Below are 27895 nucleotides of genomic sequence, written 5' to 3'. Positions count from 1 at the left end.
GTATCCAAGTTATCAGGAAAAGATGGACTGTCTACTTTAATCAGTATAGAGAGAAGTGTTTGCAAATTAATTTCTGAAACAGCTAATATTGAAAGATGAGGTCAACTTTTCATGAAATAAATCCATGAAAACATGACAATGCTCCACTGATATTGAAATAATCCTATGTACTTCATACGTTTACACATTACATCAATTCTGCCAATGCAGACATCTAGAAATACTTACATCAAATATGAGAACCTTCTTTACTTGACCAAACTTTTCACATTCTGTCCGTAGGTCTTCCCTGATCTCATTTAGCACTAAGGGATCCTCCTGCAATGATTAATTTAACATGGATTAATTTAAGCAACTTTTGCTTAACCACCAATGGAATTGATTTATCAATCTATTACATGTCCATAAATCAAGTGTTACGCTGTATTTTCAAAGCCACTGTGAGTTTACAGCCCTCATTTGAGTACAATTATTCAAAGTAAGCTTATTAATAAGGTTATTTTGTGCTGTCTTCTTCACTCTTCACAGAATGACTGTGGATTCTTATTTCCATCCCATAAAGAAATATTGGCAGGCTACACTGTGAAAAAGACTGATTTGCAAAACTTATTCTTACCAACATCTCTGCATTTGGCTTTTTGGAAATAGCTCCATGAATTTTAAGCAGGTGCTTGTAACAAGCAGAATCCTGCCCAAATTCTAAGTTTCATTAGTTTCTCAATTACCTAGAAAAATTACGGCATGAAGTTCAGCGTTAACTATAATAGCATAATCTACAGGAGCAAATTGCCTCTTTGTACCTCAAAGTCCTTTGGGTGAAACATATTCCTGATAATAACGATGCGTTCATGTCGCATTCGAGCTGCGCCATCTTTCTTCTCAGGCCTCCAATCCAGCTGTCTAATGAAATGAAGCAACAGTAAGAAGATATTGTTGCGGCTCTCTTCAGTTTCTACAAGTATTTGTTGAAAAAAAATCATTAATTTGGCATTTCTTAGATTACATCAAGAAAAACATGTATTTTGACAGAATTAAATTATTCTTCTTAAAGAAACACAATTAAGAATCCAATTTTACCACTTCTCCTGCAAAGCAGTTAAGGTATTAGGGTACTTAAACACTCACAGAGATATGAGTTACTTTAAGAAAAAGATTCAAAGCATTTTTCTAAACAGTAAAAAAAGACCCTTAATACTTAATTCCTCCTTCATATCAACTCAGATCAGAAACCATCCGTCACCAATAAAACGTCAATATCTTTTCTAACAGAAGATTTATTTTGTAAAAAAGGAAATCCATTTTTCCCCTTGGTAAGATTTTAGTGCTCATACAAACATGCAAGAATTCTTTGGGTCTTACAAAGAGATTGCTATGAAATGTATTTTGTTCCACTGTGTATGGAGACTATGACCCTGAATTGCACTGACAGGTTTGTGTATCTTCCCTATGACTTTGCTTTCTGATAAAAATAGGCTTTTCTTCAAGAATTTATATTTCATATTCTACTACCAAAAAAAAAAAAAAATAAAATAAAAAATTATTTGCAATTCTTAATCTCAAAATCTTATATTTAAGGGAAAAAAAAAATTAAGTTCCTCCTTATACCTGCTACATGAGCTGAAGAAAACCTGGATTGCCAAAGTTGCTTTGAAAGTAAATTATGTTCTTCAACCCAAAAGGAATATTGTCAGAAGTCAATTTGTGTAAGACAAAACCAAGACAGCTAAATGACTAAAGAACCCAAATTGTTTATTCACCCAAACTGCTGTCAAATGCTGTTTCCATAGTTCTCCCCTCTCAACACTGGAGACGTCTTAAAACAAGAGCTGCCAATGTATCTGAGGTACAAACATTTCAAACTACTTTTATTCTTAACTGGTAAGATGTCAAAGAGACTTTGCTCATTTTAAGTATGGCAGTGTATACTGGCATTACTACTGAAAATGTTTAGTGGAATGCTGCTTACATTAAAATAAGAGTCCTATGCATTCAAAACTTTTTTCTTCTTTTTAATTCTCACCTTCTTTCAAAATGCAGAAAAACAATTATTAAGAGATAAAACCAATGCATCCATGTACAATTAAAAAAATGCAAAATGGCACATACCATAAAGCTGTGGGAATCTACAGATATTTTAACACTTGCTGCTAAGAAAGCTAGCATCTCTCACCATCTGCAGTGAGTAAAGTACCATATCAACAGTATATGTACATAGAATTATTACCTTATGAAGTAAGCTTAGGATGACAGAACTCACCCACTCTCACACTCATGGGAGAAAAAAAGTCTTAACTCCCCTGAGATGTACTATTTTCTTGTATAACTGAAAGAAACTTGGTTTCCTAGGTATTATTTTAACTTTGTAATCATGAAGCTTATTGTATCAACAATTAACATAGAAGTTCCTTCCCTTCAAAGGTATATTATTTACATTGTTTCACTGTCAGGTGAACTTCTGTGCAACTCTTAGCATTTAATCTGAAAAAAGCAACACTCTAATAGCGCTATGAATTCAAGCAATATTTTACAGAAAGAAAAAAAAATACAAACTTCTGCTGTTGAGACAATTTCTTCTTGTAGTCTTTACATTTCTTCTTCTTCTTGCTTGCATCGTACTCCCCCTTGAGCTGAAACTTTGCAACTTCAACATGCAATTTATAGCCTCTAATTTCTGCCTCATCCAGAAGCCTCAAAGCAAGTTGAACTGATTCTCTCTGTGAAAACAGAAACAGAACATAGGCTTAAGAATCACAGTGCAAAGGCAACTGATCCAGTAAGATATAATTAAGAATGTTGCGCTAAGAATCAATTCCCTGATACTAAAAGCCATAATGCCAAATCTCTTCTTTAGTCTTAACTAAAAAAGCCATTGCTGAAAAACACACAACTAGCAGTGGTTTTTCAATCAATGTAAATCAAGTACTTCTTTATCACTGTTGTAGCAGATCAATGCTCTGAAAAGCAATTGCTTATATTCCAATTAAATGTCATTAAAACTACTCTCAACACTCAAGCAAACTGATAAAAGCAAGAAAAAAAATAACAAGTGCTTGACTTTCTGTACATATTGTACCACTTCTCCGAGAACAGCTGACATTTAGTCTGTTCGGCCATTTAAAACGTTCTCCTAGAAGTTCTTCAGAGTAGACACTGTATTTATACTTGTGCACTAAGCAGCTCTAACTACTAAATCATAAAGCTAGCACGCAGATTACAGGGCAGCTGCTTAGTACTACCTGGCGCTTCTTGCACAGTTAAAGCAGACTGTAGTGGCATACGCTAACTTTCCAAATGACCCACAGCTGAAATACATGAAGGAAATACTACTGCAACCCAAACTTTTGTAGATTAATATAGGGAACAAGAACAGCTCTGAAATCAAGGTCTGAACTTAAAACAGTTCTCAGTTAAAGGCTGTAAATACATAGCTACACTGTATTCCTTCTCATTTCCTAGTTCGTGTTCTTGGCCACACAGAGGCAAATTTTCCTAGTGGAACATGAAGAGGTTCCCTGTTTTACATCACAATCACTGACACCTAAGACAGGAATACTTCCGAATATGTTCAGGTATTAATGGATATTTTCATTAGGGAGCTGGATAAAGGGAAAACAAATGAGGTGCACAGACAGTGATTCCAGAACTACCCATATACCAGCTTATAACAGACACGTATGTTCTATGTTATACTTCAGACACTTAAAGAATCTTTTTAAATCCATTGTGAAACTGTGGCCACAAGTATTTTCAGCAGGAAGGAATATTGCATTTTGGTGCACCACTGACCTTTAGATAGCAGCAGAGGCCGTCTCCTTTGAGATTTCCTTCCTTATCTTTGTAAAGTTTGATTTTGTGCTCTTCCGTCTGAGGATCTCGCATAATGATACCACCTTTTGACATGACTTGAACAAATTCATCTTTTGTAATGTCTGGTGGTAAACCTGTCAGGTACATTAAAATAGAAGGATTGAGTACATTTCACTTAACTTTTTACTTCTTATTTTTAAATCTCATGAGACAAGAAAAAACAGCATTTCTTTAAGTGAAAAATAGGAAACTTGGCAAAATTTAAATACAAAATAATAAATCACTGCCTTTGGAACCAATATTTTTACCATTATCTTACAAGTATTATTCCACTGACATTTTTATTTCTAGATAAATTTAGCATATAGTGACATCTGTGTGTTCCCTAATCTCTAGTATGTTCTCTTTATCCTATTCCTTGTGAGTTTGGAGGAGTTCTTCTTACTAAAACAATAAAAAAAAAAGAATGAAAGAAAGCATGACAGTTTATGGACTTAGCTGCTACATCTCACAGAATATCACATTTAAAAGATAAAAGAAAGATAGAAGATGTCACTTAGATTACTTTCCAACGTACGCAACTGAAAAGGTCACACAGATATTATGAAGTCAGAAACAAGGTTAAGCAATTGCAAATGGCAGACTGAGCATGTAATACTAGAAGTCAGTGAGACAAACAATTTTCTTATGAGATTTATTTACTTTGACCTAATGTGGTATTACTTACCAGTCACATAAACATTTGTGTTTCTGTCTTCTTCAACATGAAACCATCCTAAAAAAAAAAAAGAAACAGTCTGAATTCAGTCACACCAATATATTAAACATGGAATCACACAGTAATATTATTGCTGATGTTCACATTCCCTCAGATTGCTAAAAGGTTTATGTTTATCCACAGAAACCCCAAACATACTTGAATTTTCTTATTTCTCACCTTGTATACAGTCTTAGAGAGATACCTATGAAGTACCATACTTGTTTGAAATCATTTTGAAAAACTTCAGAATAACAAATGCATTTGCTCTTCATGGTAATACTGAACAATTGACAGTTTCTACTTAGTACTATGCAGGTTGAAGCCTACATAGACAGAAACTCTTCATCACTTACCTGGCTCAAGCTTCCGTTTTTCTGTCTTTTGTTTTGGCTCTGTTTGTTTTGGTCCTTTCTCATTTGCTGACGGTTGTGTTTCTGATGTCTTAGAACTTAGTGGTAACTTATTTTCAGATGCTGTGCCAGAAGCAGATGAACTATCCGTTTCGTCTGCATTGAAGCCATAGTTAGCATGGTACGTTGCCAGGAAATCTTCTGTTATCTGAAATTAAATGAGGAAATAAAAACCAAAATCATTGGTGGCCATTTTTCAACCCAGTACCGCAGAAAATAATGAATCATCTTTGTAAAAAGCCATATGGGCAGCAAGAACTATGAATTCAGGTATTTCCTCAACTACATTAACACATCAATGCCACACAGCACAAAGTTTTTAAACAAACATTTCGCAAGTTCTGCCTTTTTCAGGCAAAGCTTTCTGCTTTCAACTTAAACTGGAATTGCTTCAAGGACAGAAAGCAAGCACTCCTTACCACACTGAAGAGATGAAGTGACACTGACAGTAAGCCAACAGCTTACCCAAAGATGATGAATGACCAACATTTGTAGGCATCTGTTTTTTCACAGAAACATTTACAGAGATGAAATATATTTGTGGTGACAGGCAATAAATATTGCACTTGAACAGAGTTGTATACTGACACACTGTTTATCAGGCTGTATATTCTACATATTCTACTTCATGTTCTGCTAATAGATGAATAAATAGCTTACTTTTTTCTAGAAAAAGATTCTAATTGGGTAACATAAAAGATCAACTAATATCTATCTTTTAAAGACAGGGACCAAATGAACTACAAATGATACAAGTACTTTCAGCCAAGTAAATTTAAAACAGTCACAAGCAATAACATGCAAAGATATCAGCACAGAACCATGGAATGGCCAGAGTTAGAAGTGACCTCAAAGATGACCCAGTTCCAACTCTCCTGCCATGGGCAGGGTTGCCAACCACTACATAAGGCACTAGATCAGGTTGCCCAGGGCCCCAACCAACCAGGCCTTGAACACCTCCAAGGATGGGGCATCTACAACTCCTCTAGGCAGCCCATGCTAGCACCTCACCCCCCTCCCACTGAGAAGTCTCCCCTTTTTCAGTTAAAAAACATTCTCCCTTGTCCTGTCACTATCTACACGTGTAGAAAGTTGATTTCTCTCCTGCTGAAAAGTTCCCTTCATATACTGTAAGGCTGCTAACAGGTCTGCCCAAAGACTCCTCCAGGCTGGACAAGCCCGGCTCCCTCAACTTATCTTCATAGAAGAGGTCCTCCAGCCCTCTGATCGTCCTTGTGTCTCCACATCTTTCCTGAGCTGGGCATCCTGAACCTGGACACAGTACTTCCAATGGGGCCTCACGAGCACAGAGCAGAGGGGGACAATCAATCAGCTCCCTCATCCTGTTGCCACCCCTATACTCATGTAGCCCAGGTTACTGATGGCCTTCTGGGCTGCAAGCACACACTGCTGGTTCATATAAGATTTTCATCTGCAGTGACTCCGCATCCGTATGTTTGCGGATGGTTGGACTGGATGATCCTGTGGGTCTTTTCCAACCTTAGTGATTCTATGATTCTATGATTCTATGACTCCTCAGCAGAGCCGCTCTCAAGGAGTTCTTCTCACAGTCCATACATATATCTGGAATAGCCCCAATACATTCAGAGATTATATATCATAGCTGATTTTACGAGCACTGCTGCACAATAAAGTACTTTCTGAAGGTATACACTGAAATGTTTTCTCCTGAGTCTTAACCTTTGACCTGCACTGCACTTGCTTCATCTGTATTCAAATGGAACAAAACTCCATTCCAACAAGCTACTGTAACACAGCGACACAATGGACAGCAGCAAGCGTCAGCAATGATAATGTACTCTCATACCTTCCACAGTGATTTGAAGCTTAACATTTCAAGCCTTTATTTTTGACAAAAATACAGTGAGTTGACAATATCAGGCTTGCCATGAATAATGCAAAACGCTGTGGAGCTCCACATTACTTAGAAGTGTAGCATGACACGGCTTCTGCACTGGCAGCACACCTCTGCTAAGATCACAAGTGGCTGCTCTTACAGCACAGCATAACACAGTGCCAATAACAAGAAGTACAATGATCTTTAGAGGCAAAAAAAAAAAAAAAAAGATGCATTCAAATAAGGATTGCTTGTGTCAAATGCAACCTGAGCATTCTTAGTTTCACACTTGGTGAAATCCAGAGAATTAAAAAGCTGTTAAGTTTTTTTGGTGAACAGTATTATTCTTTTCAATCAGAGAACCTACTGAGAAGTTAGTGATAAAACCTCCAACAACGAGCCACTTCTATCCAGCAATACCATTTCCAACTTTGGGGGACCCACATTCTCATGTAAAGCTAGATTTATTCTTAGCATATGACCTACTACGCACCAGACTGTCATGTTTTAGCAGTCAATATCAAAGATCTTTATTCCATTACATGGGATCATACTACGGCTTACATCATTACAACTATTTCACTTTTAAATATCTTCTTGCAAGCAAAAACAAATTAAGTACAACATCTAAACATGTTCAAGAAGAGTTTAGATGTTGTACTAAGGGACATGGTTTAGTAGGGAGATATTGGTGGTAGGTGGATGGTTGGATTGGATGACCTCGGTGCTCTTTTCCAATCCTGGTGATTCTATGATTCTATACAGGTTTGGGGCTTCAACCTTGTTCTGGTGGCAAACAGCATGAAAATAGATCAGTTCTACATCTACACCCACTGTTCTACAGTTTGGGGCACTTCAGCTTACAAGAAAAGAAACACAATACTACAGGACATGCTACCACATAATTAACAACTAATTACACTGAAGTGGAAAGCACTTAATTATCCAAATGAAGAACATATACGTTAGGCTTATAGAGAACATCCCACATCTGTTTTTTCATAGCACGCAGGGACAGCTGATGAATTCAGTGACTTTGTGCTGTCCCTGTGAAGATCAATCAAAAGGTGGTGCCTATTGATATAGTACCACTGAAAGAAAGATCATTAAATAATACAAGCGATTGCATCTTTCCATTTTTTTCTGAGGAACTCTTTCAGCTAATATAAACTCTGTCCACTGCTTTGAAACACACAGCAGTGAAGTTCCCAGAGTGGAGAAGCACTCACTATATTAGCCTACAGATCATTAGCCAAACAAAGTAACTTGAGATATGATAACACCTAGATCACTGACCTACCTATAACACAGTGCTGTACTATGATTATTTATTAACTTCTACTGTGAATCGTATTTATTAATGAATTTTTCTGTTCTTACATCATTTCTCCAAACTTGACAGAAGGACCTTATTAGCTAAGATATTCCTCACATCAGAAACCAGTATAGCCCTTAATTCAGGTTAGCAGTAGCTCAAGTTAAATATTCACAGCCAACAGCTGTATCAAGCTTCTTAAAAATAATCAACCCCCCAGTCTTTAACATGAGATAAGGAATGCATTTTAGGAAAGATTAATGCTTCTGAGAATAGAAGATAGATAAAATATGTGAGAAAGAGGGAAAGAAACACGACTGAGGGGAGGAGAACCCTTTCAGGATGCACTGTGCTTATTGGATGCATCCCTCTCCAGGGAGCCAGGGATACCCACTTCTCTGCTGCTCCACTTTGGCAGCCCAGATTTTTCACATGGTTTTAGCCCCCTGTAAGCTATGTGCTGTATGGATGCACTGCTAGGTTTATACACACACAAGTATCACGTAATTGGTTTCAATCTCACTCAGATTCACAAATTCACGGTCACAAACACAAACCAGCACAGCAGATACATCAAATACACATTATAAGGCAGTTCAATGCTTATAGGTGCAATAGTTACCTCTCACTGTTACATAGTAACAACAGTATTCCACCTGCAGATCAGTAGACTAGCTCACCACATTAAACTGGTGGCATCTCTAAATTCATCAAATATAACGTTTCTAGTCTGTACAAAATCTCTGCGGTCAAATACACTTAATTTCCAAGTGCAAGATCTCAGGAAAGGGAAGAAATCTTTACATTTGCATAGCTTTCAGATAATAACAACAGAGAAAACGAACGTGCTTCGTTGTTTTTCATCTGGGCCTCTATAATGGCTATTCGACTGCTCCACTTCCACCAGCAAGACAAAGATTGCCGCAGATACCACGATAAGAATTGAAAGTAACACTAAATTAGAAACATCAAAGGCTGCTCCATTCAGAGCCGTGGCCACGAGCCTCCTCCTCGCCAGGCCCGATCGCAGGCACCGCCCCGCACGGCGGCGATGGCGGAGGCACGCACCTTGGGGAACCAGGCCTTCTTCTCCCGGTCCCACTCGTAGGCGGCCCCGTCGGCCGGGTCCACGTAGGTGAAGGGATCGGCATCGCCCTCGCCGCCGCGATCGGCCTCGTACTGCTGCTGGAGCTGCAGCTGCCGGTAGAACTCCTCGTTGCCGTCCTCTCCGCTCATCCTGGCCCCGGGCCTCGGCGCTGAGGGGGAAGGCAGACGGCCACTCCGGGCCTACGCTCCCGCGCTGCCGACTGAGGCACTGCTCGCCCCGCCCCCTCAGAGCGGCGGGGCCGGGAGCGCGCGAGGACCCGCGGGCACGCGCAGGCAACAGCGGCGAGCGCGCACCGCCTCCTCAGCCCCGCGCCGCCGGTGACCGACCCCGGACCTTGCAACGCGCAGGAGCGGAAGTAGCACCCAGCCCGCGCAAGGAGCTCCTTCCTTCATCTCAGCCAATGAGACGCGGGATGGCAGATCACGTGGAGATCGCGGAGCCAATGGGAAGGCAGCGTGATCTTACCCTGCTCGGAACGGCGGGCGCGCACGGAAGAGGTGGGGCTTGCGTTTGGTTGTGGGGGCGGGACAAGTTCTGTTGTAATGGCGCCTCAGGGGGTGATCGGGCGTTCCCGAGAGCTGCTGTGGGCAGCAGCCGTGCCTGAGCAGGCCTGTTGTAGGAGCTACGGCCGTTTTACTCACGGGATGAAATAAAGTCTGCCGTGGGTGAAGCACTGTAGCACCCCGTGCCTGTGGTGTCCTCCCTCGGGCAGCTGCGCACAGCGGCTGACTTGAATCGGTTCTCGTAACGGGGCTTTGCTTGGTGCCATCTAGAGGTTTTCGCTGCAATCTAGATAGATCTGTGCCAATAGCAAGTTTACTTGCTAAGGGGTATATTTAGAGGTGTTTATTTGGAGGGTGAAGAAGCCTGCTGCTTACGCTTTGTTATGCAGAGCTTAACCTTGAGCTTTAAAGTGCAGGCATTGGAGCAGTGCAGGTGTGTTCGATGGCAGTGTCACTGCTCTGTGGAAGCTGCAGGGCAGGCCGCCAGGTGGCTGAGTGGCAAAGCAATCTTTCCGCTCAGAAAGAAAAGTGATGCCCTGTGCAGAAATGTTCTGGAAATAAGTATTCCACGGACAGATATATCTGTGTTGTCAGACAGACTGGAATGATAATAAAATCAAAGACAGAATTCTGAGCCTCTGAAGCTCAGTAGGGAGTGACCGACATAGCTAAATGGCTGGTCAACAGACAGCCAGATAAAATTGCTATGGATATAAATAGAGACTTTCAGTATCCTTTGGCTGTTACACAAAGAACAACCAGCCTAGTTAATGGCTTCTTTCATGCTTCAAGAATTTTCTCTTGGCAGGGCTATTCTGATAGTCATCCAAAAGTTGTTGTATGATCTTACAATCTGACAGCTTAAGAGACATTTGTGTTAGCTCTGACGTAGCCCGTTTTAGTGGGGTACATGGGAGGCTTGTTGTAAGCTGTGCTTACTTGAAAAATAAAATGCAGGTCAGATTACTGTCCTTTGTATGTTGCTGACACCAGTAAGATCAGATCAGCCTGTATTGATGTTTGAGGGAAAAAAATGATCAGTGAGTCAGCTGCTGAGGTTTGATGCCCACTCATTCCATTTCCACTCTTAGGTGGTGACATGAAGAGAAATCCAGTTTAATAGGCTTAAGTATTTATTTGCAAGGTTTGAATTGGATATATATTTGGATGTATGATAATTACAGCCTTGAATGCTCTAAGAGCTCTACAATTTAAGTCTTAGACCACTAATCTGATATTTGCAGAGTTTTTCACATTTACAGACTGGGTAAATGTAGTGAACTCTGTGTCCACGTGTTACAGATTTCCCAAGTGTTTTGCATTTTACTTTAACAAACTCTGGATCCGATGTCCTTGGACCAAAGAGCTGGAGTGCTAGTATATAAGCTCTTTTTTTTTTTCCTGGTTGAGTGCTTAATGGTAAACTTAAAAATTCAAATTCCTTCTTTTGCTGTGCAAGAGATATTTTACAGATTGGCATAGCTGTGGTGGGAGGACTGGAGAGCACTTTCACTGTAGCTCTGCCTAAAACAAGTCATCTGAGCACTATTCTGGGGAGTGGGACATCCGAACTTAATCCCCACAGATTGCTAGAAGTAAGAGCATGGTTGCTTGTAGCAGGGTTATCCAGCTACCAAACATCAGTTCCTGCCTGGTAAGTGTAGTCTGTATATTTCTGCTGCAGAGGTGAGGACGAACTACCTCAGATTCCTTTGCACTTCCCACAGAGAACACCATGCATGAAGGCAGCTACTGCAGAACAGCTGACATCCAGTAGCTTCTTACCTTGTCACCGCCATCTGTTCTCTTCATCTTAAGTAACAACTGCACAGTGAGCCAGCTCAGGGGGCTAATTCAGCTGAAAACCAGTAATTTTTCTTTTTTTATATATGTAAATCAAGACAGCTTTTGCCTCAATCACACTCTTGGAATAATTGAATTCATGGCTGCACAAGCACAGCTGCTGCAGCAGGGGAAAGATGAGCTGCAGGTTCTGGGGATGGAATGTCAGGAAATGACATTTTAAATGACAAAATATCTCAAAGCAAACAGTAAAAGGAGACATTAGCATGTAATCTAATTATGATCTTGTATCTGTGTTTGACTTTTCCAAGTGATAAAAGGAAATCTTGATTCATCAGAACTGAATGTTGTTCCAGAGATGCCACCTACTAAAAGTACCAAAATATTGGCTTCATAAAGCATTTTGATATTTATTAAAGCAGAACCAGCAATTCACTAGCTGATAAGTAAACATGTAACACTTCATTTCCTAAGAAGACGCTTTGCTATGTCGTGTCAGGGAGTCATTAAATACTGATTCATTACAGAGAGGTTACTCCTGTGTGCTTTCCCTGGGGCTGAGCCCTGCAGCTCTCACACACAGGCTAGTGAGATTGACTGCGAAAACTGGATCTAGATGTGCTGGGAATTAAACATTCCCTCCTATGTTGACAATAGAAATTCCTTAGAATAGTTGACCTTACACTGAGAGGACCAGCCGTGGCAGAAGCCATAACTCAATACCAATTAGAGCCTGTACCTTTTTTTTTTTTTTTTTAATTCTAAGTACCCTTGATTGAAATGTACAAGTCCTGTAGCTGTGAGTAAATTTAGCTTCTTCTTTAATTGCAGTATTCTTAGCAGAAACACATGACCATCACTAGGCAGTCCATATTTAACTGTGTAAAACGAAATGATGCTTTCTATGGAAACAAGAGGGCGAGCTATAAAGGTGGTTATAGTTTCACAAAGTGACTTTAACAGTCAGTGCCATTTGCTGGAGATGCACTCTGTTTTATAGTATCCATGCTTTGACATTCTTTTGTTCTTTTTTTTTTTTTTTTGGTGGAAAGTATCCTTCTGAAACCAATCCAATATCCTATATTGGAAGCACACATTAGAGCACTCATACTTAACCTGTTGCTAACAAAAACATTATTTGTTACAACTGAATCTCAAGTCTGGCAATGTGTACATATAAAACAAACTGCAAGAAGGCAAACCCTAAAAATAGCATTTACTTACCCAGTAAGACTCCATATGAACAAGTCCTTTCACAGAGTCTTGCCTTTCTGTACTTTGTACCCTTCTTCTTATTATTATTTCATTGTGGGTATAAATAGTAAAATTGTAGTTCTTCATGCCAGTTCTTTGCTAAGTGACATTGAATGTTTCTGTAAATAGACATCCTTCCCGTATCCATTTGTAGAATTACACCTGTACTACTTAGGGCTGAGAGGGCTGTTTTTCAGCACTGAGAAAATACACCGAAAGAAGCAATCCTTCCCCCTGAATCCAGTTATGGTAACACAGAGACATTTTATGGATAGTTATATTGGATAAATAGATTCAATGAGTAACATCAGATCGTTCAGATAAAAATAAATATTGTCCAATATGTCACCGTAATTCAACATCTCATGAAGATTTGAAAATATAGAATTATTAAAGCATAAGGTACATGGAGTATTTAAATTATGGCTTGAAATATGTGCAGCATATAGTAAAAACATCAAGTTTTCTAGTACAACATATGAGCAATAGATAGACCATCCAGCTGGAGGAGTCGTTACGCAAGCAAAAAGTATCTGCATGCAAAGCAAAGAAAGTGGTGAATTAGGAAACAGTGATTTTTAAGGCCTTCTGTATAGCAAGGAGTTTCTTTATAGCAAGGAGGACTTTGCAGTGGGAAATATGCCCTTGGATGGAGACAAACTGTGAAGTCCAGAAACATGTAGCAGATTATTTTCCAAGGGCTTCAATAAGCTAGAATCAAGAGTGGTGTAAGGAAGTGCAATGTTTGTTGATCTTTGTTTTATTTAGAATTCTCTGTAATAAGATCTAGGAAGAGAAAAGGAGGGTCTCAAATGCGTAGGCTTATTTACCCATCTCTATCTCATTGTGCAGTTCCAGTAAATAGAATGAGAATGGGAAAATAGCAATGCAATATGTACGTCCTTGTATGTAGCTCAGTACCAAGGAATGTGTTTTGTTAAGACAAAGAGTGAAAATAAGGTCTCTGGAGTCCACTTTGCCACAGATTGCATTTCTGTGCTGTTATGTTTCCATTTAGTGCAGGTCCTATTGTGGTGTACAACTGATACAAGAAAATGGAGACACCGTTTGAATAAATAGCGCTTATCGCCTTGCAGCAAGTGATGTGAAGAGAGTAGTAATACACAGCCAGGCTTGATAGCATTAAAGTGGGCTATCAGTAAACTAGTTTAAGATGACTACAGAGATTGTATTCCAATGCCTTTGGGATTTCCAGTTTGGTTTTATTATTCTGACGAGGGCAGTCAGAAGAGAGAGACTGCAAAGAGATTTTCTGCATCATATCACGAGCTCAAATGACATGCGTGGATGGATGGATTTCCATCCGTGTAAAGGGCTGTGTACAGCTGGAGGAGCATTGTCCTTCAGAGGTTAGGTAGCCTGTCAAATAGGACATCCAATTTAAACTTCTGTGACCAAGAGCACCGTTTTGTGTGATTCATACACTGCAACCTCTCTTCAATAATGTAACGCACGCGTTGTTTTTTTGAGATAGAAGTCCTTTACTTTATGCAGTGGAAAATCCATTGTGGTTTTTTTAATCACCAACTCCCACAGAACAAAATTTCAGTTCAGGGTACACAGCTTAATAAAAACAAGTGTCATTCAACACTTTTGCAAGGTGGGGTCGGAAGATTTGCTTCCTGTTATTTCCTGACAAGCTGCTGAGCTTTTTAGGGATATAGAGGATGCCCGTGATAGGCTATCACTGACTTGTGTTATCAGAATGAGTGGGTGTGAGTTGAGAAGGCTAATCTCATAAAAACTAGTACAATGGAAAAATCCAGCCCTCCCAGCATGCTTAGAAATGTGCAGGTGATTTTGAAATGGACACATGACCAAGCAATACACTGCAGTAGAGGAGGGTGAGTAGAGGGATGTGGTTATCTTGGCACTCATGCACTATGCTTCTAGAGGCTGTCAGCTCCAGTCTGGTCCCGTGGACTGAACAGTTTCCTCTGAAAGAAATCCAAGTTGTGCACCCAGGGCTGCTCTGGGTGACAGAGCAAAGTAAGGCAGGCGGGGATGTCTGAGCAGTTTGCTTTGGAAGTGCACTGCAAATCCAAACTGCAACTCTTCATGTAAAATCCCTGCAGCAGTGAAGAACACTGCTCTTGTTGATGCGTTTATCCGTGGATCAAAAGCAATTTTACAAATGTGGCTGAAGATTATTACTGCTGACCAGGACAGACAATGACCTGCTGGTTCATTAGGATGTAGAGAGAGCATCCCTTTCACTGCAGTCGGTTCCTACCCAGAATTTCAAAGTCACTGGTGGAACAAAGGGCAATGTGGATCTGGCAATAATGCCTTTTCCTTTTATTACACCATCCTACAAGCTTTACCTTTCTCTCATTTTAGCTTATTTCCCAATACATGTATCAATTTTCAACATTTGGGACAAGAAAGGAAATAAACCAAACACCTCCCAAGCTGACGGTTTGATCAGTATGCATGGTTTTGCTTGCATGCTCTAGATGCAGGTACTTGACAGAAGGGAGCTTCCAGTCACAAGTGAAAGAACAAATCACTGAGAACAAAGCAATCCCCATGGCCAATTCTCACAGCAACTTTGCTGTCTCCTGTTCTGCTTAGCACACGAACCTCAGCCAAGGGTGCACGTTCATGCTTGGGCACGTGAGCAATTCCTTTGAGCTTACACTGAAAATTTCAGTTGCTTTAGCTTCTTCTCACATACACTTTGCTTTCTTTGTTGTATATTCTAAAAAACTTAGGAACTCCTGATGAAAATCCTTTCAGAGGCTCAGCAAGACATTGCACCTCCTTCCATGATGCAGGCAGTAGTGACTTGACTGCAAACGCTCAGTTTCTGTCCTTCTTCATCACAAGCAAACTAAACACTTTCCTCTTCTTTGGTGATGCTGTAATCTGTGAGCAGCGTAACGCTGATTTCTGAGCCGTGTGTGCTGCCTGTGACTGACAGAGCTCTGGGGGGTGAATTGCTGTGGGGAGCGCTGGGAGGCTTTGTGCAAAGCTTGGCCTTGCAGCACGAGACTTGCTTCTTAAAATGTTGGCGGAAACTTTTACTCAGCCAATAAAGAGCAAAAGGATTGACACAGGAATTGCTGAAGGCCAAGGCACGGGAAAAAATAGTAACTATCAGATGAAAGGTAGAAGCATCTACAGAAGTATGGTATGTAAAAGAGCGGTATAGGTAGAGGATGTGGTTGGGCAACCAGCAAAAGGCAAACAAAGCAACAAGCACCAGCACTGTTTTTGCAACTCTCTTGCGGGATTCAATCTACAAGAAAATAATGCATATCTGGTATTAATGGCAATTAATAACAGTTACGTAGTTGGTGCTGATTTTCAGAGGAGTTTAAATGCATTAGTGACCGAAAAAAGCAAAACAGCAGAGGAAAAAAGGAAAAAAAAAAGGGGAGGGGGGAAGAAAAAGAAGAAGAAAAGAAAATAAATCTTTTTTATAATTTTTTAAGGAAGTCTTTTCAGTGTGGAGCACATTCCCTTTCCCTTATAAACCACATGGGAATCTCATCTAGTGTAGGGTTTGAAAGCACAATGCTTGACGTGTCAGGTAACAAGGATGAGGTCTTACAGTTTAGAATTCAACATTGTTAACTCCTGAGTTTAATAGGATCATAATAAAGCAAGGCAAACTCTATCTCTCTTTAGGAAACCGTGTACATTCACAATTGAGTTTATGAGTCATAAGCATGTGCGTAAGCACACAGCTGAATTTGAATTGCTAATATGGGTTTATGGAGCATTTTACTCATCTGTTTGTGCGTACTATCAGGAAAAGGCTTTGCACTCAGGAATGAAGACTTCAATCAGCATGTTAGATTCTGGAAAAATTGACACTTTGGTGCTTGATCATAACTTACCTGCTTACGGGCATGACCGTGTTCTTCTGCTGGCATGTTGAATGTACTTTTGTATAAAGTTCTGGCGATAAGAAAATAATAGACAGAAATAACAGCCAATGGCACAATGTAGAACACGAGGAAGCAAACCAAGGAGTGCACTTCCTGCAGTATCTTCTCAGATACAGGATAGGGAGCACATGCCTCAAAAGTTACATTTTTCTCAGGATTGCTGAACGAATACAAATCTGAAAAAACAGCCTCGGGGATAGCAAATACCATGGAGACAATCCAGACACAGCCAGCTTTACAGCAGGTCTTCAGGAGTGCGTCCGAGGTCTGCAGCTCCAGGGGCTTAACAATGGCTCTGTACCTAGAAGCAACCAACGCCATTGTCAAATATGGTAGTAGTGCAAGCTCTAGTCATGCACACTCACTGCAGATAACGGCATCTCTGTTTTGGCTAAAGTTGTAAGAATCATCTTGGAAATGGAACATATAGTAGCTCTTTATAATTCAGATGTAAGTGCAAAGATTGATTTTGAATGTATTATTTTAATGAGTTGGTTGGCAGAACTCGTCATCAAAGCCTTTCTAAGTAAAGGTGCCTTCTACTGTTTGGATTAGAATCAGTAAAAGGGGTCATCTATCCTACTTTCATGAACATCTCTTATTTTCATGGCACTGCACCGAAAGTTAAATAAGTATGAGAACTGGCTTATTATTACTTGAAACCAAGCATGTATGCTGTTGTTCTCCTCAGTGTTCATAAGACCCCAGCAAATATAGTGATCTTACTCAAAGTAATGCTCAGGTGTTCATTCACATTTATAAAATATGAGCTAATACTGTTGTTGATTCATGGCTTGTGATTCAGCCACATGCGGACTGAGTCACACATATGAGAAGCTTTGGGTGAATCTATGGATGTGTGAAAATCAGTGTGGAAAGGGGACACGGAAAGAGAAGACAAAAGACAGAAGAGGACCTTCCAGGGGGCCACCAGACTGGCATGAGAGAAGATGTTGTGAAAAAAGATCCAGAGAACAAGATGGCGCAGTTGTACCATTTTGCACAAGTTGGAGCTGGTTTTCTCTTTCTCCTCTAGGCAGCTTTAAATAGAAAACTGCATGCTGGACTGTCGTTTATTATATAAATACAATTGTTATTGACCTTAAGGTCTTCTAGCATACTCGAACCTGATCATGTATATGATTCATGTTCTGAACTAAGTAAGTTTACCATATAGTTATCCTGTGAGAACACTGTGTGGAGTACTTACACAACAACTACTATGAAGAATCAAATATGGAAGCGAGTGCCCCAGTGATGGATGCCAAGCTGACTTTGTGAGGGACTAAGACCTTGGAACTGTGATAGATAGTTCAATGGAAACATCAGCTTGATATTCATCTAAATGTTAGGAACTGTTAGGAAAGCAATGGTGAGAAAAAAGAGATCTTGTGCAATTCCCTGTATCTCTGGTTCGGGCAACTTGTGGATACCATGTGCTGTTCTGCACACCTTATCTCAGAAAAGCATGCTAAGGATGGAACATAAAATGGGTGGCCTGGAGAGGACTGATATGAGTTGTTGACTTCCAGCACAAGAGTTGGGGCTATCAAATTAAGCCACACTGAAAACAAAACAAAACCAAAACAAAAAGAGAGATAGAAAGGGTCAGTGCAAGTCGTTGCTAAACAAGTTCAAGAAGACACTGAGAAAGAGTGAAGAAGAGACATCCATTGAGGTTACAAAGCAGACAGAAACTACATCTGCTGTGGAGGTCATCTGAAGGCTTAGGGAATAGGTGCAGTGCTGTATGATCACCGTGTTCTTATTCTCCCTATGTGCCTTTTCTTGTCCTTGTATTACCACCCCTGGACTTTGAGTACTGGCCCACATGACCCTTATTCTGACCCAATGCAGCCAGTGGCTGATTTTGTTGTCAGAGCACAGTAGCAGTAGCATTGCTTGGGATTAAATGTCTGCACATGTGAGCTACTTGCTGTTACATACAGTCCTCTACTGCTGGCATGCAAAATGAGAATCTTTTCTTTGCTAATACTAAAATACTTAATACTAACTGATACAATAATCAGCTCATGCTCATTGGACTGAAATCTCACCGTAGTATTGTTCATTCAGAAAGGAGGTGCACTGAAAAGAGATTATTCAGTAACTCCTGACACAAGTCAGATGGGAGCACCGATCCCCCCCAACGGTGTTTCATTTGTAACCTGAATTTAATTTCAGGACATCTGTGCTAAAGTATCCCTGGAAGAAGCATAAAAGTTGTGAGCACAAAGCAAAGCAAACACTGGAGTTGTGGCGTGTTATCTCACACTAAGCACTCACCAAGCTGAAAATTACTATAGCATTGCAGTAGCCATCAAGTCAGGAGAGTCAGGAAAGTAGTTAGTCTCACAATCTGTTCTGAGTTTCCTCTTGGCTTTCCATCCCATATGTCAGACCTTTCAGCTGTAAGATTTTGGACCCTCACTGAGTACAGACAGTGAGACAAAGGATTTCCATTCCATTATTTTCAGTTCTCTTTTTCATCTTCATCGACTACTTTAGAGCACCACTAGATAGCACCAATATACTGGCTTTTCCCTGCCTTAAACAATTTACTTTTTCTGTGCAGCAGAGGAAAAAAAATTCATACTGTACTTCACGCTAATAAAAGGTCAGAAGACTTAAAGACTTCTTCTCACTTCACTCCATTAAAGAGAACTGCTCCGATTTTTCTAACACATTTTTAAGTTAAATGGGAGAGTCACAATGTGCCATTTAATACCATGCAAAACAATCATCTCTGCTCTTTTATTCATTCCTAACTTCACACCTGAGGCAAATCGGATGCATCAGACCCACCTGTCAGCACTGAGAACAGTCAGTGTGAACACTGATACTCCAACTGATGTTAACTGGATGAAAGACAGCAGCTTGCACCCAATCCTTCCGAAGATCCAGGTATCCACAATGTACCGTGTTGCATCTACAGGCACGCAAGTTAATAAAAGCAGCAGGTCTCCAAATGCCAAGCTGGTGATGAAGATGTTTGGAACCGTTTGCATTGATTTAATCTTGAAAAAGACTTTGATGAGTATAGCATTTCCAAGGAGACCCACTGAAATGATCACAGCATATGTAACATAAATTGTGCACAGTATTTCTAATCCTGGAAAGGAGTCTTCGGTCCATTTTTCATTTGTTGTTTCATTATCAAGGATTGATTTCAGTTCTGTACCATTTGTAGCTGCACACAACGTCTGATTAGATGGATGCAAGTATACTTGAGACATTTCTTTACCCATTTCTTCTCCTCAGGCTGGACTTAATTTGATGAAAAAATTGTCTAATATTTAGCTTGCAGCATATCAGCAAGGTCAGTGCAGAGGTACAGGTTAGTGCCTGAAGTGAAGATTCCTGTTGCACGTTAACTACTTTCATCCCCTTCTGGGTCTCCAAACATGCCTAGGATAAATGCACACAGATCTTCTTCTGAACTGTGTAGGAGGTGGAGAATTTTTTTATTGGCTTTTCAGCTAGTGGAGCAGGGAGGGAGGAGGAAAAAAGAGAAAAAGGGTTTCTTTAAAGATCCTAGCAGAAATGGTGTCTTTTTTTTTTTTTTTTGGAGGTACCTGGCAAATAAGTATTGTATTATACTTTTACTGTATCAGAAGGATTCACAAAGTGCCTAGAAAATGTTTACTCTTATTTCCCAAAATATTCTGGAAAGGAAATAAAATGAAAACCTGACATGGTTTTCTGAATAGTACAGGTAAGCACAGAATATACTGATTTAACATAAAACTCTACAGTATGCCCTAATGGCATATAAAAAAAAATCTCAAATTATAGATAGTATTTGTTTAAAAAGCCTTAGAGACAGTCTGTGCCTCTCTGTGCTCTGTTTGGTGTTTCCACCACTGAAATGCAATGACTTTCCAAAAGGCAATATCTGTAATCCTGCTGGCTCTTACATGAAAGTTTCTGTTTGTCCCTTGAAACTGTCTAGTTGACAACAAAAGCCACAATTTATGCTGCTGTTTGAGCAGGGTTACAGATAACTGCAGTGCAGAAGCCTACTACTATATTGCAATAGTCATCGTATTTAGAGGCTTTGAATGGTACAACTGATGATTCGAATCTGTTGAGAGAAAAAATCACTTTTCATGGTGCTGTTTCAATCACATGTGTTAGTGCGATGGGTTTCCTTTTCTTTAGATGAGTCGACAGTCAAATCTGAAACTCTGCTCTGTGACGAACCTCTGATTAACTTTACTGTAAACTAAGGGATGAGGAATGGAACCTATTAGCTTAAGTCTCCAGAAATTAAGAAAGCTTATTTCTAAATAACGAAAGAGGAAAGGATGTCAAAGGGCTGAGTTTTATGTCTTGAAGATGAAGATCAGTAGCTGGAGTGTTTTTTCCTCCAGACTGTTCTTCAGCTGTGACATTGGAGTGAAGAACATCATCTGCTCAAATCAGTAAAGCAGTCTTATGGCCCTTTATCTTTAGCTATGCACGCACACAAATTAAGCTTGTTTCATTTAGAGAAAAAAAAATCCTCTAAACTCCACTCTCCCAATCCCAAGCAGTGCAAGCAGATCTATGCCATGGTTATCAGATGCTGTGGAAAGCAGACCCATGCTATGGCCAGGTGGAAGAAGGAGTCACTGATATAGAAGGGATGCGGGGGTTAAAGATTCCAATTATGTTTTTGCAAGTGCTTTTAGAAGAGGAGTTCTTGTCACGATCAACCATAATATGTCCCTTTATACAGGCACAGTACGTAGGTTGCTCACAGATTTAGGTGCCTTTGAAGATGTCTGATTATGTTGTCCACCTACACTAGCATAGTACTGTGCATCATATTTAATACAGAGTTCAGCAACTAAAGCAGATTGTGACAGCTTAGTGTCAGATACTTACATAAAATGTTTAGGTTTCCTGTGTAGGTGAAGCAGAGTATCAGCAAACATTAGGAACTAATTGCTATCCACTAAGTGTTGAGCTCTCAAGGGCAGCATCTGAATGAAACATCAGGTGTTTAGCTAAAGCTGGGATTGAGCTGATAAAAGCTCCTTACTTGTCTTGATTTGCACAAGGGGTTGGTTGGTGCAAGAAAGCTCAGTTGGCAGCATAGATCCCAAACTCAGGCAGTCCCAGGGCTCTCAGATCCATCAGATACAGGCTGACAACATGGGATCTGAGGTTCAGTTGAATCTGCCCTTTCATTTTGTGCAGGAAAGCAACCCCAGAAAGGAGCAAGGGCTTAAAATCCTGCTTAATGCTGGTATTTTATGCACTGTGTAGCCAGAACTGGACCTGAATTAAATATATGAACCTGTATTAACTATATATACTATATGAACTATATGCTCAGGCTGATGCTTCACACTGTATGAGCCTGCACTACCTGGGAGCACAGTTTCCTGCCCTCTCTCTATCAGGGCAGAGTACCTATTTCTCCCCAACTTCACAGCAGTGAGAAATTCTGCTTGGCTTTCCTTGCTATTGAAAGATTGTATTTTCCCCAACTTATTGCCTTCTTGATGGAATATGGCAGACAGAAGCTCTTTTCTTTCTCACAGTCCTTCCTACAGAGCTGATAGTACTGTGGGATTTTGCTGGGACCAGGTTCTTTTTATAGAGTGTGAGATGTTTCTTAATTGACTGTTAGGAGGTGCAAAATATTATTTTGAAACGCACACAAAATAATGTTCTTTGGACCAAAAGAAATCCAGGAAAATGGAAGGGTGGGTAGTAAGCATCAAATTCGCAGTCTGTGATGGGAGAATTTCAACGTTTCTTTCATGAATTCCTGTGTGCTTTCATTGGTTTCATGTGTGCAAACCAGGCAGGGGGAAACACGCTGCATTCTTAGCTCAGAGTCTAATGTCTTTCAGATTTGAATATCCATCTAGAAAGGAAGAGAATGGCATCATTATTGCAAAGAGTAAACAACTCCAAGGTGTTACTTCAGAGTTCTGTCTTACAGTGTAAAGGAAAAAGCAATTGAGGTAATTCTGAGCACTGTTTGGAGTACCATGCTTCAGAGAAGAAGGGTTGCTCCTTCTGAACTCCGTGCTGCCAAATTGTGCAAATAAAGCACTCAAGAGTGTATCATTCAGCTGTACTTTTTAATGCAAATTTTCTGTTTTAATGCAGTGTGACTGCTGACTTAAGTCATTACCATGTGCTGTGTAGTGTCACCCACTCAGAAAAATCTCTTTCAGAACCATTTGCTCTGCACCAACCCAAAATACAGAGAACACAGCCAAAATCTTAACTCCTATTAAATAAATTGATTTGCTAACGTTGTAATTATCCCGTGCACCACATTTTCATTATTTCAGCATGCACTGGTCGTGCAGAGTTGATTGTTATTTACTCAAATATGTCAAACTGCTTTGTAGCTGGAGCAGTAGGAATTCAGGATTGATACAGAGGAGACTACAGCTCCATCAGCCAACCTCTTCCTCTGTTTTATTTGTATCACTGCTGCCTATAACTATTTAATTGTCTTAAATTTTTATTTCTGTCTCAAACACGTTTTTGACCCTTGCTTTAATGGTCTCTCCCATCGTTGCCAGCAGCGTTGCCATCTGTTTATTGCTGGCTGATGTATCTTGCTGCCTATCCACGGAGCAAACTGGTGTTTATGTTCTTGAGGTGTTAACAATAGAGAGATACAGAACAGCTTGTCTGTCCTGGTAGGTGGAGCCAGTCTTCAGTTTTGGTAGGCTCTGTTGTGGCATCCTTTCTTAAAAAGGCGTATCTCAGATTAAGAGCTCTGCTCCAGATGAATCTGATTGGCAGCCACTTGTCCATCCTTAGCAGTCTGCCCAGCTCCATCTAAATCTATTCCTTCCAGGACAGCAACTCTTAATAGCCTTTCTTGCAGTTTGCCTGCTGTTAACATAAAGGTGAAGGAGGATTTTTTCTCCTCCATCAACAGCTCCAGCAATGAAGCCAGAATCTGTAGCTGTAACCAGAGTTATGTGAAATACAGTTTTCTTCCATCATGTTTTGCTGTTGCTTTCACAGAGAACCATGTCATTCTGACTGAAGAGCACAGCAACACTTTCATGACCTTCACTCCTCATCCTCTTGTTTTGAGCATCACCTTTGTGTTGGGAAAGGAGCACCTGCTATAGGAACAGCAGTCTGGCAGGGACAGGAGTGTTCAATTGCTTTGTTTCCAAACTGAACCTTTGGTATCTTCTCTTCAAATTGAAATTGCCAATAGCATGCCACATAATGGCAAGATGAGGCGACAAAGAGTCTCACAGCTGAGGTCAATAGTAAGAATGAAGTTTTTACCCAACAGTTATTTCACATATCTTGCAGATTCTACACGAAGGATGGGTGGAGCTGTGCAGCACCCAACTGCGTCCCGTTCTTTTGGAACTGAAGGTGAGTTATCCAATTATACTTCCAAAACCCACAAGACTAACCAGCATGGCAAGAGCAAAAAAATGCCATCCCATCCTGCAGTGCTTTGAAGATGAGTTGGAAGGCCAGTTCTGATGAGCTGTCAGAAGCAGCCTTCAGTGATATCTTGTTGGTGAAAACCTAAGAAAATAGCTTCCAATTCTGTTACAAAGTCTAAATCTAGAGTGTTCCGCACAGTTAGTGGGACTCAGCCTGACTATGATGCGATCTCACCAATCAATGGTTCCAAACACCTTTCGTCCCATTCTCCCCACTATTGCATCCCGTTCCAAGAGTTTCCTCGGTCAGCTTCAGTGTGAGAATAGCGAGTGAAATACTGCTGTCATTTCTCAGAAAAGAGAGAAAAATAAACATTAAGGCGTATCCTTGAATTTCTTCGGTTATGGGAACAATCCAGGAATGAAATAATATAGCAAGCGTAATTCTGTTGGGCATCCTTGAAACACTCAGTGGTATGTGTGATTTAAAAGCATTAGAGTGCCATTACATGTGGAATACGTTCTGATAGTTAAAAGCAGAGTATTATGCAATGGGTAATTATCTTCCTGGTATTTTGACTTCTAATCTCAGTTCCTTTCCCATAATGACATTTCTTTCAGTGTCCTCATAATAATAACCACCTTCTAAATTTAGAAAGACTTTTACGTTTCGAGTGTAAAAGTACCTATGTTGCCAATCATTACTGTATGTAGATTTATCAACTGCCAGAAGAAAACTGAAACAAGTTTACTGACCTTCAACTGTCACCCTGTGTAATATTCATCCATCTGATGGTTACCAGTGTGCTGTAAATGCACTGAGGAAGAGGGCAGCTTTGGGCAGCTGTCCTTGGCTGGGTTGTAGGGTATGGGCTTGGGGTGGTCTAAGCTGCAGTAAGGCAGTGGGGAGGTTTTTCTGGAGGTTTTCCTATCATTTTTTGTTTGCTTTACCCACAACAGTGTTGTCTAACCCATTGTTAGCAACCCACTGAGATCTGACATCAAATAATTGCTTTCATGGATAGATACACTTTTAGATATCTTTCTTCCATCAGCTTAAAATAGAGCAGGCATTTTGCATATTCTGATGTATGTATGGCTCAAAATAAGCAATTTAGGAATAACTGAGAATGACTTAGAAATGAAAGGAGCTTTCAGATTGTTGCTTGCCTGGATAGTGAGCAGCGAGCACCGGCACCATCAGAACGGTAACGCAGTGCACACCAGCAGCTCTGCTCCCAGCCAGAGCTGTGGGAGCATTGCCGTCACCTGAAATCCTCGGGATGTGAATCAGAAGTGCAGAGCAGTTTCCTATCAGGTTTGCCTTTGTACGTGTCCTCTCCCTGCAAAAAACATCAGCACTCAATTCTGTGACAGAACGTCAGCACTGATATGTTGAAGAAGAGCGAATGTAATGGTGACAGTGCAGAAGATATTATTTCAGCCCAGCAAAAATTACACATCTTCATTCTGGGTGACAACCTAAACAATGCTATGCTTGAAACATAAATGATATCCTGTTTAGCTGGAAAAGCTATTAGGCACATGATGGAGAGTGGAAGTGAGCTCACCGCCCTCCTAGAACAAACAGCGCTTTGCATTTCCCATGAGCGAGTTGACAGGTTTTTAGAAATTTACTCCCAGATTTTGCTTTTCAAATAGAAAAGAAAAAATCAACAGCTCCGGTTGAGAACTGAGCCAGCTCCGTGCCACACTGCTCTGCAGGAAGCCTCACCAATCCACCAGCGTTCCCAGCAACGTCCCGAGGACCCCAGCCTTTGTTTAGCAAAAGGTTTAGGAAATCAAGCTCCGTTTTGCGTTTTATCAGGAATGAGAGAAAGCAATGACGGTTATGCAGACAAGGCCAGGCTCACATTGCTTTCACATAGATTCTCTTTGTCTGCCATTTTATTTTAAGTTAGAATGATTGAGAGCAGAGTTAGCAGGACCTTCTGCAGCTCTTCCAGTCCGTCCTTTGCTCTAAGGCAAAATTGAGCTTGCTTTCACCATCTCTGGCAGATACTTGTCTTAGGACTGTACTGTACATGCTTTTAAGACCTGCAATGATGGCAATTTTGTGTGCTCTCTTAACCACTTACCCCAGAGTTACTGGTCCTTAAAATTAGAAATCATTACCTAATGTCTCATCCAAATTTAAGCCTATTCTGTTCTGTCCTATGAAGTATACACAAAAATAACTAACTGCACAGAGAAGAACAGTGAGGGTGATAGAGAAAGGAACAGGGTCAGGCTGTCCGTCCCCATCAGGCTTGGGGAGACCACTGCAGAGGCACGTTAATATATGGGGGCTCAGGGAGGGCTGAAGCTCCTGTTCCCCTGAGATCCTTCCACCATAACCCTCACTGGCCACCCCATGGTGGCACATGTATTGCAGTCAGCAGCAGGTTGTGGAACAATGAGTTTGCAGAGGATTGTAGTTCAATTGACCAGCATCCTCAACTGTATTTCATTCTAATTTTCTTATTTCTTTTTCCTCATTGAAAACAATTTCAAGTGGCAAACAAGTGGGTGCTAAGTGGAACTGATTTGCCTGTTTTTAATGCCAACATTTCTCTGGAAAGCCAAGGATCTGAAAGTGGTCGATCTGATTTCAAGTGGGTTGGCTGTAGCTACTGTACATTGAAATATTCATCTTTTCCACTAATTGCTGTGTGGGAGCTATTCACAGAATGAAAGAACCTTTTGTTTTTGCTGTCATACATACCAGCTCTAAGATGTTGTTCCATTATGCTTTTTCTTCTCTGCCCCTGGTACTTGTTAGTATTTTACTATATTAACAACTATAAAAAATAAAATCTTCACTTGAATAACTTGGAGAAGGGCATTCAAAACTGAAACTAAGATTTAGTTATGCAGGAAATTACTTCCTTAGGCACACATTGAAATAAAGACCTCCTTCAGCAAGAGGGGAGAGCCAAGTCTTCCAGTCCTCAGGATGGTGTATTTCTTCTTTCTACTGCTGTGATCAAATTCCTTCTTTCATGCCCACAGACCTGACCCAGCTCCCCCTGCAGTAACTGAAGGGACTCTGCAGAGATGTGTAAGCTGCACTCAGGTCACAAAGGCAGAAGCTGATAGCAGCAGTAAATGCCAAGCAGTTTTGTTCCAACCTGTCGTGCTGTACTGTTGTGATGTTATGAAATAGACTTTATCTCCTGCTGGATTCACAGCAAAGCACACTACTGCACAGAGAGCACAGGATTGTCTCTGTTATTGTCTGGATTTTATTTTATTTTTTGCAGGAAAGGCAATTGGATACCTTTATCATGCACATGAATACCCATTACAGGTAGGAATTTCAGTTGTTCTCAATTCCACATTCCATCTGAAGGTACAGGGCAATGCTGTCAAACCTGTAAGCAGACATCTAATCATCTTTAAGAGCTCTAAATCCCAGGTGGCAGTGACAGTGCAGCTGAAAAACAAAGACATACAGTTGACAGGAACACCTTGGAAAACCAAGTCCAATTTCTTAATGCAGAAGTTGATCAAAATCCATTTTGAAGATGTAAGGAAAGATACTGCTTGAGGAACCTAACCATCTGTTCCAGAGACAGCCAGTTAATGGGCTCAAAAATATGACTTGAAACTCAATATTCTGGATATTGGGTTCTGAGGATAGATGAAGGGAGCAGAGGGAAGATTGGATAATGTACAACGTAATGCAAGAGGACAGACCATGAGGAGTGATAATGATGAATAAAAGAAAGTTGTCAGTCTCTGTACCATGATGGTTAATCGCAGAAGCACAAGGGAACCAAACTCT

The 27895-nt window shown here is 40.5% G+C and overlaps 2 protein-coding genes and 1 long non-coding RNA gene across 3 annotated transcripts in view; 1 reads left to right on the top strand and 2 right to left on the bottom strand.

The window, feature by feature from the left end:
* HTATSF1 (HIV-1 Tat specific factor 1) overlaps positions 1 to 9587 on the bottom strand; it is a 15022-nt gene extending 5435 nt beyond the window's left edge. The window contains exons 1-7 of the mRNA XM_001233031.7: positions 9219 to 9587; positions 4921 to 5125; positions 4535 to 4582; positions 3787 to 3941; positions 2551 to 2714; positions 801 to 900; positions 229 to 318 (exon numbers count right to left, since the gene is read on the bottom strand). Coding sequence (XP_001233032.1) covers positions 229 to 318; positions 801 to 900; positions 2551 to 2714; positions 3787 to 3941; positions 4535 to 4582; positions 4921 to 5125; positions 9219 to 9386 — 930 coding nt within the window. The 5' untranslated portion in view covers positions 9387 to 9587. The remainder of the gene's footprint in view (positions 1 to 228; positions 319 to 800; positions 901 to 2550; positions 2715 to 3786; positions 3942 to 4534; positions 4583 to 4920; positions 5126 to 9218) is intronic.
* Positions 9293 to 27864, top strand: LOC121110711. Its single transcript, XR_005859778.1, has 3 exons — positions 9293 to 9755; positions 24026 to 24091; positions 27372 to 27864. It is a non-coding gene; the product is annotated as an uncharacterized LOC121110711 (long non-coding RNA).
* BRS3 (bombesin receptor subtype 3) lies at positions 10880 to 20150 on the bottom strand. Its single transcript, NM_204406.2, has 3 exons — positions 19541 to 20150; positions 16685 to 17036; positions 10880 to 16080 (listed from the first exon to the last, which is right to left on the bottom strand). Exons 1-3 carry the CDS (start codon positions 19969 to 19971, stop codon positions 15673 to 15675), a joined length of 1191 nt encoding a protein of 396 aa, NP_989737.1. The 5' UTR covers positions 19972 to 20150; the 3' UTR covers positions 10880 to 15672.
* Positions 27865 to 27895: the final 31 nt, after the last annotated feature.

This window comes from Gallus gallus, chromosome 4, assembly GCF_016699485.2.
Source record: "Gallus gallus isolate bGalGal1 chromosome 4, bGalGal1.mat.broiler.GRCg7b, whole genome shotgun sequence".
NCBI lineage: Eukaryota > Metazoa > Chordata > Aves > Galliformes > Phasianidae > Gallus > Gallus gallus.
The sequence above is the reverse complement of the archived record's forward strand: the minus strand, read 5'-3'. Positions and strand labels throughout refer to the sequence as shown.

Excerpts from the sequence above, each read along its gene's own strand:
- BRS3 (NM_204406.2), bottom strand. The coding sequence starts at position 19,971 with ATGTCTCAAGTATACTTGCATCCATCTAATCAGACGTTGTGTGCAGCT. Across the intron at positions 17,037-19,540 it reads ACTGTTCTCAGTGCTGACAG|GTACAGAGCCATTGTTAAGC; the intron begins GTGGGTCTGATG and ends GGTTGCTTCTAG. Across the intron at positions 16,081-16,684 it reads ACGGTCATGCCCGTAAGCAG|ATTGAATCCCGCAAGAGAGT; the intron begins GTAAGTTATGAT and ends ATTTTCTTGTAG.